This window comes from Thrips palmi, unplaced genomic scaffold (assembly GCF_012932325.1).
Source record: "Thrips palmi isolate BJ-2018 unplaced genomic scaffold, TpBJ-2018v1 HiC_scaffold_10, whole genome shotgun sequence".
NCBI lineage: Eukaryota > Metazoa > Arthropoda > Insecta > Thysanoptera > Thripidae > Thrips > Thrips palmi.
The window spans coordinates 18,694,941-18,707,022 of record NW_023144621.1 but is presented as its reverse complement, the minus strand read 5'-3'; the positions used below and the strand labels follow the sequence as shown (position 1 = coordinate 18,707,022).

Below are 12,082 nucleotides of genomic sequence, written 5' to 3'. Positions count from 1 at the left end.
GGAGTAGTCCTGGAGTGGCTGCAATTCCGCTGCAGTGCCGTCTTCGTCTCAACCTGGAACGGCGCCAGAATAACGTTCCCTCCAGGCTGTCGTTCCGTTTCGAGGGATCGGGATTTATCCAGGCGGACGGACGGGACGCTTCCGCGAAGCTTTCGCTCCCTTGTTAATTTGACGCCGCGCGCACCTGCCGCCACGCCGTCGCGACGCTGCCGCGCCAATTCATTTTCATGAACCTGCCGGCGCCGCTGACGTCGCGTCTCTCTCCGCCCCGTCTCGCTCACAGCAAACACTTTGGCGCGTTCACATTTCGGCGGCCGTGGGTTCGGGGTCCGGGATTTCGGCCGGCAAACTGGCAGCGTGTTCGTAACTCTGTAAGGCGGAGGGTGGGAGGCTCCTCGGGGCTGTTTGCGGAGCGCAAGCGAGTGCTTATCGTGGTTTCGATTACACGTGGAACAAATAATAATCCAGATCGGCGAGCGCGGGCCCGGGCGGGGCCCGGGCGGGGCCTGGGCGGGGCTGGGAGGCCGCGTGTGCCGTGCGTGCCGTGTGGCCCTTGGGGGACTTGGGGCCACCGCTCTTGCCCCCGGCGCTCACCCACCCCCTGCCAACCTCCCCGCCCCAACCAGCCGCACCCACCCGCCCACATTCGCTCGCCCACATTCGCCATCCACCGCCTACGCTAATTCCACTCCTGAACGCACCATCGCTCTGACGAGCGGTATCCCACTTGAAATAAACCCACGAAAATGGCGTGCTTCATCGATTGCGCTAATTAATCGATTTGTCCTTTGTTCCCCGCAGTGCGTGTGCGACTCGGGCTTCCGCGGCGACGGCTACCAGTGCGTCGACATCGACGAGTGTGCCGAGGACGACAAGCTCTGCGAGAACGGCCACTGCCTCAACTACCCGGGCTCGTTCCGCTGCGAGTGCGAGATGGGCTTCGTGCACAAGGACGACCGCTTCCAGCAGACCTGCGTCGGTGCGTGGTTGGCAGGGCTGGGCCAGGGTTCCAGGTTCCAGGAAGTGAGGCACCCTGAGTGCAGCGGAAGCCACGGACGGAAACCCGATAGCTTCGCTTCAGACGGTGACGTGGGGCGGTTTGACCCGCTGGAAAATACTACCGCCGAATCAACGTCGCGTCTGTTTAAAAACATTCTCAATTGCTCTTTCCACGCTCGCCTCTTCTCTCTCTCTCTCTGCCAGCGCCACGCTGCACTGCACAAGCCCCCGACCCGCCCCGGGCACTCGGAGGGAGCAACTGTACAAAATACTTCTCCCGGCGGCGCGTTGGTGTTGTTGGGTTTTTTATGTTGTTGTCTGCTACTCTGTCCAACCGCCTGTGTTCCTCTCGTTGCAGACATCAACGAGTGTGAGAGCTTCAACAACCTGTGCGTGTTCGGCCGCTGCATCAACACCATCGGCATGTTCCAGTGCAAGTGCAACGAGGGCTACGAGCTGGACGACTCCAAGGGTGCGTCGCGTTCGCTCTCCTTTCCTATTTATTTAGTTCGTTCCATTATTTAACTGATGCTAGAAGTAGTGTAATATCCTCCTGCATAGGCACCACAATCTTTAACCTTCAGGATGGCCTTTAGTTTTGCGGAACCTAACCTCGGTCGTTCCCATGGGATGACCTGGGGGAACCAAAATGGCTGCAGTTGCCTTGGGGGTACCATACTACTGACCCGTTTTCCTTCTCACCCGCAGGCAACTGCACGGACATCAACGAGTGCGACAGCCCCGGGGCGTGCCTGTACGGGCTGTGCGTCAACACGCAGGGCAGCTTCGTGTGCCAGTGCCCGCCCAACTACGAGCTGGAGGGCAACGCCTGCATCGGTGAGGCGCGCGGCCGCGGCGGCCAGACACGGGGCAACAAAAAGGCTGCACTCCGGTCGCCACAGCGCGGCGGCGCTTTGTGCTGCGCTCTAATTCAAAGCCTCGTGGCGGCCGCACAAAAAAAAGACGTGGAATTACACGAGGCGTATTCGACAGCCTAATTGTGTTCGTTCCGCGGGAGGGAGAGCCAGTGACACAGAGCTCATATTTTGGGGCGCACTCGCTGCTCCACTCTGTGTCATGCCTGTGCCGGCCACCGCGCCCCACCCCGCCTCGCTACGCCCCGCCACGCCCTTGGCGTCCGCGAATAGTTGGCAATACAAACGCAAATGAGCGCGGACGCGACGGCGTGGAACGCCACGGATTCCAAATTCAGAGCGGAAGGGATTGGCGGGGCGGGGCGGGGCGGGTCGGAATGGGTGCGCGGCCCGCAATGGACTGGGACACTGCTGACTTATGAATACAGCGGTTGTAAAACAACGGGCTGAATCAATACAATGGGCCGGCATGTGTTTCCGCGGAATGGACTCCCACAGGCAGGCAGCCGAGTGGAGCGCGGCGGAGCGCGGAGCGGAGGGCAAAGGGCGGAGGGTGCAACCATGGTGCAGCAGACGACGCGGACCCCGATTGGAAGCAATCACCCCCTGGGAAACTGGGGCCCCCCACTTGCGGTTCCCCCTGGAGGGGGGCCTGGCGCGGCCTTTTTTTCTTTCGCGGAAAAATTATTTCTCTTTCTTTCGAAAAAAAAGCAGGAACGTTTGGATGCATGAAACGCCGCGACCAAAAAAAATTTGAAAATTCGGAACGGGCCCCCCCCCGGGCCCCGGGGGGCCCATTTTTTCTTTTTGGAAAGAAAACCCGGATTGGCTGCCGGGGGGGGTTTCCGAACAACCAAACCCCTGGTCCCCGAACCCGGTTAAAAAAGGGTGAAAAGCGCCCGGCGGCCCGGGCAGCCAACGCCCAAAAATTGGGCTTCGTTTTCCCCCCCCGCCTTAAATTTTTTTTAGCCGTCGGGTGGTTTGAGTCTCGGAGCTAGATCCGAGGGTCCCTTGCAAGGCCCCGGGGGAAACCACATTTTTTCAACTTTAAAATTTTGTCAAGCTTTCGGTTTTTTTAACACATTTAAAATTCCCCAGTCCGACCCTTTTTTCCTGCGTGCAAACGTCGGTTTTACCGATTTTCGGCTTTTTTTCCGCCCCACGTGAAAATTTTTTTTGGGAACAAAAGGGGAAAACGTCCATTTAAAAATTTATCTTTTGGTTTTGCCAAATTTCGGAACTGGGAGTAAGTCTGGGAAGTTTTTTCGCCGCAACCAAGTATGCGTTTCCATGGCCTGGGCCGCCGGGGGTCCAAGAAAAACCTTGGATCCGAACCTTTTGGACTCCCGGGCCGGAAAAAAGCAAAATTTTAATGGCAATTTGTTTCAAAAAAACGTTCCTTTTTTTGGGGTGAAAGGTACAGCTCCGGCCCCCATTTTGGCGAATTTGGGCCTTTAAAAGGGAATCGAAAAATCGGCCTAGCGGAAGGTTTTAAAAAACCCCCCCCCCCAGCTGTATCCACCGGGCTTTTTTACACAAAAAGAAAAAGGTTTCCGGGCGTGTTTTTGGCGCCGTTCCTTTTTCTTTTAATTTTTTTGGCGTTTTCCGAATTTAGCTGCCTGCCTTTTACCCCCAAAAAAAAAATTTTTTTGATCCCGGAGGACATCAACGAGTGCGACGACGTGCCCGGACTGTGCAAGGGCGGCCACTGCACCAACACGTTCGGCAGCTTCATCTGCTCGTGCCGCGACGGCTTCCGCCTCGACAACTCCACCATGGTGTGCGTGGACGTGGACGAGTGCCGCGAGAACCCCGGCCTGTGCGGCGTGGGCGCGTGCGAGAACGTGGCCGGGTCGTACCGCTGCATCTGCCCGGACGGCTTCGTCCTCCGGCCCGGCAGCCGTGAGTAGTCGCGGGTTCGTTTACCAGGAGCAGCGGTTCAATTTTTACTATGTACTGCTTTTTTGCATTTTTGTCAGAGGACTGCGTGGACACGCGCCGTGAGGAATGCTACACGTCGCTGGAGAACGGGCGCTGCTCGGCGCCCATGTCCAACCCCCAGACGCTGATGCTGTGCTGCTGCTCCATGGGCGCGGCGTGGGGCCGCGACTGCCAGCCCTGCCCCACGGCCAACACGCGTAAGGCACTCCCTGGGGGACCCCCTGGGGGACTCCGCCTGCTCCGCCCAAGTTGCAAACTTCATTTGGCCATTATTTCCGCTCCCCTCACTCACCGCGGCGCTGCGGCGCTGCTTCCTTGCTGCAGACGAGTACCACCAGCTCTGCGGCGTGATGAAGCCGGGCCAGCTGGTGGACCCCTGGACCAACAAGACGGAGGAGATCGACGAGTGCCGCCTGATGCCGCAGATGTGCAGCCACGGCGTGTGCCTCAACGTGCCGGGCAGCTTCGAGTGCCAGTGCCACCGCGGCTACGTCTACGACCTGGACTCGCACCAGTGCATCGGTGCGTGTGCTTCGCCGGCCGTGTGGCCTGGCTTGGCTTTGGGACCTGATGGGGGCCTGTGGGCCTCGAAGTGTAGGCCTCGGCGCGTGGCCGCCTGAGCCGCCCGAGATGCTAAGGGGCTTAGCGTCCCCTTCGAGTCCCCTTCCCCCTCCAGCGCCTCCAGCCGGGGACAACGGCGACCACGCCGTTCCGTTCAGACGGTCCAGACGGTTCCGACGAGCCTCCTCGCCGCCGGCGCGCCGCGGCCGGGACATTCCTGGAACGGCACATTTCCGATTCGGGGCGGAAATTGCACGCCGCGCCTCGGCCGCCTCGGCGACGCGGCGACGCGCCGAGAGGCGACGTCAACGCTGTCGGCCCTAATGAATTCATAGCCGGGCAAATTAATTGGACACACAGACGGGCGCGCGGACGGGCGCGCGAACGGGCGCGCGGACGGGCGGACACCTGACGAACAAGGCGGTGCGGCGAGGGGCTCTCGGCCGGCTGGCTGATTAGATCAGCCGACGGAAAATGGAACCGAACACAGCGTGGGGGACGGTGGGGGCGGCCCTTACCTCGCGCCGCGCCGCGCGCATTGCTTTGCGTTGCGAGGGATTCGTGTCGCTCTGTCGCTCCCCGCTTCGGGAGATGGATAATTTAAATTCAGCCGCGCTGCGGCAGAGGGAGAGAAAGAGAGGCAGACTCCCGCAGCCGCCACGGTTGATGGAGATGAGATGCCTGCGGTCCCTCACGCCGCTCGCGCAGAGCGTACTTTGAGAGTGTCTTTACAACCCGCCTCTCCACCGCAGACGACAACGAGTGCATCCGCTTCCCCAGCCCGTGCGAGGGCAACGCGCAGTGCATCAACACCCCGGGCAGCTTCCAGTGCCAGTGCTCGCCGGGGTACACCCTGGGCGTCAGCATGCGGGACTGCGAGGGTGAGTACCGGCAAGCCGCGCGGCAGGGTGACCACCAACTGAACTGTGCTTTTGACTTGGTGCTCGTGCTCCAGACATCGACGAGTGTGCCGAGCGGCCGGGCATCTGCCGCGACGGCACGTGCCACAACCTGCAGGGCAGCTTCCAGTGCCAGTGCCGCCAGGGCTTCCAGCTGAACGCGGCGCGGGACTCGTGCGTGGACGTGGACGAGTGCGCGCGCCAGCCCAGCCTCTGCGGCAACGGCACCTGCGTCAACAGCCTGGGCTCGTACCGCTGCCACTGCTACCCGGGCTTCAAGATCGGGCCCAACAACGACTGCATCGGTAAGGAAGGCCAGGCGATCCCCGCTTTCTTTTTGGCCGAGCGAGCGAGGGACTTGTTTTGCTGCTCCCGCTCTCGAACCCGCAGCACGACAAAGTGGATGGGGTGGATGGGCCGTGCCGTGGCCGCCACGCCGTGGTCCGTTGTGACGCGGCTGAGCCAGATCGGACCCCGACGGACATTATACAAATCTGCGTGCTGCGCACCTGGCGCCGGTCCGGGCGGCCCGTCGGCCTGCCCGCTGCCCTGCCCGCTGGTCTGGCAGTGCAGCTTAGCATGAATGATGGAAAGTGGCGCGCGGATCCAAATTTCCGCGCCGGCCCGTCCGTGGCCCGTGGGCTTGCCGGGCTTGCCGGGCTTGCCGGGCTGGTCCGAGGGCGAGCGGACGGAAGCGCGACCCTGCGGACGGACGGACCGATAGATTTAGTGTCAGGCCGGGAGGGCCACTGCCGGCCGGCCGGCCACTGCGACGCGTTGATCCCTTCATGACTGATTCATACTGGCACACTGGCACCGCGTTGTGCCGCTGCACAGCGTGGCGATTGGCCTCCCCCTCCCCTCCCCTTCCCCTTTTCATTCTTTCGTTGATTCGCATTCATTGATTCATTGCAGACACGGACGAGTGTCGCACGGCGCCCTTCCTGTGCCGCAACGGCCGGTGCCGCAACAGCATGGGCTCCTTCCACTGCGAGTGCGCGGACGGCTACACCCTGTCCGTGGACGGCCAGCACTGCAGGGACCTCGACGAGTGCAAGGAGGTAAAGGGTACGCGTGGACCGAATCGACCCAATCGTTCGAGAGCCACAGAGAGGATTCTCTTTCCGCGAAGGACACACCTCAAGCTCACACTCCAAGGAGTTCAAGCGAGGAGAAGTGTCCCATTTGAGTAGAGGAGGGCAACCTGCTCCACTCAACTGAGCTCAGTCTTTGCATGTTTAAGACAGCAGACTTTGGCCTTAAAAATTCGGCCCATCTGACGCGCATCATGTTTCCTTCTTCACGGCGCGTTACAGCAACCCGGCCTGTGCCCGCCGCCAGGGAAGTGCCTCAACCTGATGGGGTCCTTCCAGTGCACCTGCCCGCCCGGCTACCAGCTGGACTCCCGGAACCACGCCTGCGTGGGTGCGTAAGCAGCGTAAGCCGAGGCGTAAGCCGAGCACTGCGCCCTCTGCCGTTTTTTTTATTCCTCTGCTGACCTTTGCGACTGTCGCAGACGTGGACGAGTGCCTGTCCTCGTCCAACCTCTGCGAGGGCGGCACATGCGTGAACCGCGAGGGTGGCTTCGACTGCAAGTGCCCGCCGGGCTGGGAGCTCAGCCCCACCGAAGTCAAGTGCCTGGACCGCCGCCAGGACTACTGCTACGAGACGGCGTACCGGGGTAACCACTCACCCCTCCATTTGGCACCTGTTTTGTGCGAGCTTTTGCATTGTTTTTGTTGTGTTTTGAGTGCGCGTGTCGTGGCCCGCAGGAACCTGCGCGGAGCCCCGCATGAAGGCCATCACCATGAAGGAGTGCTGCTGCTCCATGGGCGCGGCGTGGGGTCGCGGCTGCCAGGACTGCCCCATCCCCGGCTCGGGTACGTCACTGATTCAAAGCCAAATTTCAGAGGATGCTGTGGAACACCATTGTGGAAACTTTCCAGAGGCGTGTCGACTGTTGCTGAAGCTCATCGTGTTTCCAGCGTTGATCCCATCCCTCGTCCGCCAGCTGTTGGCGAGCACCGTCTCGCTAATACGATATGTCCCTTTTCGGAGCAGCGCCCCCCCCCCCTTTTCCTCCCGGGTCGCGGGCGACGCGGGCTGCAGGTAGTAAAGCAGCGAGCCGCATGACACGGCGTAATATGCAGGGCGGCCCGCGCCCCGCCATCCCATCCCTCTGTCTCTCTTACCCTCATTATAGAGCCCTGCCTGGCAAAAACGCATCCGGGTGGACGGGGGCGACCGAGGGGGCGACGAGGGGCGGGAAGGGGAAGGGGAGTCTGATTTATTAGCTGCGACGCGCTCCGGGCGTGAGGCACGAGGGGCGCCCCCGGTGCCCGCAGTCATTCATACTCAATCACCTGGTTACGGGGTCAGCGACGACCTGCACGCTCATTCCGAGCGGTCTCTCTCGCACTCGCGCGGAGAGACGCGGCGACGAGGCCGGGTTGGAATCGGCCCGCAGCGAGCTCACACGCGCACTCTCATCTCTTCGGCCTCGAGGGTGCGTCGCCCTGCGCGTCCGCCACACACCTGTCGACAAGAATGGCAGCAGCATCCATCATCCGCAGCCTCTCTTAAATTTTTAAGTGCACTGGTTTGACAGTAACTGGTTGGTCAAGAAACCGCTGAGAACCTGTGCGGCCCGAAATGGCATACGATCATGTGTGGTCTAGCCCTTAATGGTAATGGCAATGGAGGAGTAGGCAGCCACCGCTGTGCAGCGCACGCGTGTTTGGCGGGTTGCCTACCCTGCGCTCGCAAGGCGCGCTGCGGGCAGTTGTGGTCTAGCCCGTAATGGTAATGGTAATGGTGAGGTAGGCAGCCACCGCTGTGCACCACACGCGTGCTTGGCGGGCTGCCTACCCTGCGTTCGTAAGGCGCTCTCGGTCCCGGCCTTCCCCTGACCGCGCGTTGGTTTCCACCTTCCAGACGAGTTCCGGCGGCTGTGCCCGATGGGCGAGGGCCACGGCGACCACGGCGAGGACCTCAACGAGTGCGCCATGATGCCGGACGCGTGCGTGGGCGGCGAGTGCGTCAACACGGACGGGTCCTTCCGCTGCGAGTGTCCGCAGGGCTACCGCCTGGACGGCTCAGGCAAGAAGTGTGTCGGTGAGTACAACCAGCAAGGACCTATTCTAGGGATCTGTTTTATCGGATCCAAAAAAAAGGATTACCTTCATAATTGCGCGGTTTGCGTCTCTCCCGGGAAGCGAGTGCAGCACGCTCTGCTACGCTCACGAAAACAAGTCCGCCGGGGCACTCGCTCGGAGGAGAGAGAGGAGAGTGCTCTAGTTACCGATATCGGCTTTTCCTCGGGCCGCATCTCGCATCGCGCAGCATCGCGTAGCGAGGAGCCGGGCGGCCCGGCATGAGGAAATAGGCAACAGGAAACACCGCGGTGCAAGGACGTTCGGAACCAGCGAAAGCAATTTCGAGGGGGGCTGCGCCGAACCATCCAAAGGCCTTGTTTTTCTTGCGAGCCGTGCCGAGCCGAGCCGTGCCGAGCCGCAGCTGAGTTATGAATGATGAGCAGCCGCCTTTGGCCGCCTTCGGCCCCTTTCCATCGCTAGCCATCCGGGGCGCGCTGCGCGCTCGCTCGCTCGCTTTTTACTCTTTACTCATTTCGTTATAAATGATGAAACAAAGACTGGGCGCGGCACTCGGCGCTGGCGCTTCAGGTTTCCTTTTATATCGACTGCAGCATAACACAGCGGACCTGGTGGTGGTGGTGGTGGGGGTGGGGGCGCGGTAGTCCGAGAGAGAACTGTGTGCCTTCCTTCTTCTGTTTCCTGTCATTCTAACCCTTGTTTTCCCTTTGCTCTGTTCTATCCCCAGATGATAATGAGTGCTTGACGCAAAGCGGCATTTGTGGCAATGGTACGTGCACGAACGTGGAGGGTAGCTTCGAGTGCTCGTGCAACGACGGTTTTGCGCCGGGCCCCATGCAGGTACGACACGCCGCAAAAAAGATTAAAAATGGAAAAGAAAACGGGGGGAGGGGGAAGGGTGTTTTAATGTGTGCGTTGGCAGGTCTGTGAGGACGTGAACGAGTGCCGCGAGATGGGCAACCAGTGCGCCTTCCGCTGCCACAACGTGCCGGGCTCCTTCCGCTGCTTCTGCCCCTACGGCTACGCGCTCGCGCCCGACGGCCGGCACTGCGAAGGTGCGTCAGCGCGTCAGCGCGTCAGCCACTGCTTCTTACTTTTCCTGTGTTTTGTTTTGCTTTTCCCGCCCTTCTACTTTGTGCTCGTCCTTTTGGCCGCCTCGGCCGCCTCGGCAGTGACACTCATTCCGACTCTCCCTTCCCGCAGACGTGGACGAGTGCGCCACGCCAGCCAACAACTGCAAGTACCAGTGCAAGAACCTGATCGGCACCTTCATGTGCATCTGCCCGGAGGGGTACACTCAGGTAGGGGGCGTCGCGTGCAGTGGCGTGTCGCCGCCGTGCGCGCGGCTGGAGGGATGTTCTCTGTCCTCACCCGCTTTGCCGCGCTTTGCTGTACCCAGGTGGGCTCCTCGGACGACTGCCGCGACGTGGACGAGTGCGCCACCAAGCCCGGCCTGTGCAGCAACGGCAACTGCGTCAACCTGCAGGGCTCGTACCGCTGCGACTGCGCCGAGGGCTACCGCCGCAGTCCGGACGGCAAGTCTTGTCTGGGTGAGTCATCCGAATGTTTGAACTGTGCGGTTTGTCCCCGACGTCCCCGACGCGCGTCATTGCCTGAGACTTGCCTCGTTTTCGTTCCCAGACGTGAGGCTGGGCTACTGCTTCAAGCAGCTGGTCGGCGGCCAGTGCTCCTCGCGCACCGACAGCCTCATGCCCGTCACCAAGATGGACTGCTGCTGCACCATCGGCGCGGCGTGGGGCCCGCAGTGCGAGCCCTGCCCGTCGAGGGCCTCACACGACTACGAGGCCCTGTGCCTCGACACGGGCATCACCAAGGACGGCCAAGGTTGGTGCTCTCAAAAAGAAAAAACAAGTACACCATTTCTTGAATCATGACACAAAACGCACTTTGCTGCTTGGTTCCCAGACATCGACGAGTGCGCCACCATCCCGGACCTCTGCAGGCACGGCAAGTGCATCAACACCATGGGGTCCTACCGCTGCATGTGCAACAAGGGCTACAAGCCAGACCACAATGGCAACAACTGCATCGGTTCGTAGTTCGTCTTGACGGTGGCTCGCCGTCCGGAGACTCGCCCCCGCCCCGACTGACACACTGCTTCCCCATCCTACAGACGTGAACGAGTGCGCCGAGTCGCCGTCGCCGTGCCAGTTCTCGTGCCAGAACACGGACGGCAGCTACACGTGCGGCTGCGCGCAGGGCTACGTGCTGGCCGCGGACCGGGCCACGTGCGTGGACCTGGACGAGTGCGCCACGGGGCAGCACCGCTGCCAGAGCGAGTGCACCAACACGCCGGGCAGCTACACGTGCTCGTGCCCCAAGGGCTTCACCAGCGAGGGCGACGCCTGCATCGACGTGGACGAGTGCGACGACCAGGACGTGTGCCCGTCGCCCGGCACCTGCATCAACACGCGCGGCAGCTTCAAGTGCATGTGCCCGCGCGGCTACAAGCTGGACCCCGCCGGCACGCGCTGCACCGACAAGGACGAGTGCGCCGACGACTCCAAGTGCGAGCACGGCTGTCAGGTGGGACAACCCCTCGATGGGCCTGCTGGGCAGCGGCCTGGGACAGAGCAGAGTGTACTGACTTTGGTGTTGGCATGTTGGTAGAACCTGATCGGTAGCTACCGATGCCGGTGTCCTGAGGGCTTCGTGCCGCACCCCTTCTTCAACGACTGCGTGGACGAGAACGAGTGCTCCTCCGGCACCAGCCCCTGCGGCAGCGGCAGCTGCGTCAACACCATGGGCAGCTACCGGTGCGGCTGCCCCGACGGCTACCAGTACGACAGCGGCATGGCCGTGTGCCTACAGGTAATCCGATGTCATTCCCTTACACTAATTCGACTCCCATCTTTTCTCTCTCTTTACGTATGCACTTTTGTTTTTACAGGCCGCTACTGCGTGTCTTGGAAGCCCTTGTTCATTTGGGTGCTCCCCCATGGGCAATGCAGGCTTTGCGTGCGGTTGTCCCGTGGGTTATCAGAGTATTGGGCAGGTAGGTCACCGGTTTCTGTTTTTTTAATGGTGTTTTTTTTCTTGGGGGGAGGGGGAGGGGGGGATTGAAAGCTTTTGTTTCTGTACATCATTATATAAAAACCTCCATTTCAGGGACACTGCCTCTCCAGTATTAGCCCGCTGGGCTCACACATTCCTGATCTGGGTGTTCCCACCTACCCTATCGATCCTGCAAGCGATCCTTATCAAGTACCTCATGAAAAGTTGATTTCCACAGAGGGATGCTTTTCTTGCAAGGTAAATCACTTTTATCTTGAATTGCTTCTATTTAATTTTGTCATTAACTATGTGCACCTTAGTAATATCCTTAACCCTTTTCATGTGCAGAATGGTAGAGGGAGACATCGAAGATCAGCTAAAGACAGTGAGGCCCACAAGAAAAATGTTACTCTTGCGGCCCACAGATTTTTCTGGCAGGAAAGAGTGAACCAAGAAGTAAATATCTTACCGTTTTTTGTGTTATTTTAAAAGGTTTATGAATTAGGTAAATTCACATTCTTTTTATTTTCAGTCATTGCTACCTGTTACTAGAGCAAGACGACACCAGCATGGTGTGGCCGAGTTCCGTGAAATAAAAATAAACCTAGCCCAGACTAAACATAGGATGAGATTAGTCAAATTACAGCCAGCTGTGAAGGTGAGTGTGATAAACAAAATC

General features: G+C 60.2%; 1 protein-coding gene across 1 annotated transcript in view; it reads left to right on the top strand.

Moving 5' to 3' along the window:
* The window catches only part of LOC117645843 (fibrillin-2-like), a 32,628-nt gene that overhangs the window by 19,866 nt on the left and 680 nt on the right, over positions 1-12,082 (top strand). Inside the window, exons 28-52 of the mRNA XM_034386307.1 lie at positions 802-979; positions 1,358-1,471; positions 1,708-1,981; positions 3,490-3,776; positions 3,854-4,012; positions 4,140-4,337; positions 5,129-5,257; positions 5,332-5,580; positions 6,191-6,336; positions 6,592-6,700; positions 6,792-6,956; positions 7,048-7,155; positions 8,210-8,389; positions 9,116-9,228; positions 9,311-9,443; positions 9,592-9,689; positions 9,788-9,938; positions 10,030-10,233; positions 10,315-10,440; positions 10,523-10,935; positions 11,020-11,220; positions 11,300-11,404; positions 11,518-11,661; positions 11,752-11,859; positions 11,936-12,061. Coding sequence (XP_034242198.1) covers positions 802-979; positions 1,358-1,471; positions 1,708-1,981; positions 3,490-3,776; positions 3,854-4,012; positions 4,140-4,337; positions 5,129-5,257; positions 5,332-5,580; positions 6,191-6,336; positions 6,592-6,700; positions 6,792-6,956; positions 7,048-7,155; positions 8,210-8,389; positions 9,116-9,228; positions 9,311-9,443; positions 9,592-9,689; positions 9,788-9,938; positions 10,030-10,233; positions 10,315-10,440; positions 10,523-10,935; positions 11,020-11,220; positions 11,300-11,404; positions 11,518-11,661; positions 11,752-11,859; positions 11,936-12,061 — 4,218 coding nt within the window. The remainder of the gene's footprint in view (positions 1-801; positions 980-1,357; positions 1,472-1,707; positions 1,982-3,489; positions 3,777-3,853; positions 4,013-4,139; positions 4,338-5,128; positions 5,258-5,331; positions 5,581-6,190; positions 6,337-6,591; positions 6,701-6,791; positions 6,957-7,047; positions 7,156-8,209; positions 8,390-9,115; positions 9,229-9,310; positions 9,444-9,591; positions 9,690-9,787; positions 9,939-10,029; positions 10,234-10,314; positions 10,441-10,522; positions 10,936-11,019; positions 11,221-11,299; positions 11,405-11,517; positions 11,662-11,751; positions 11,860-11,935; positions 12,062-12,082) is intronic.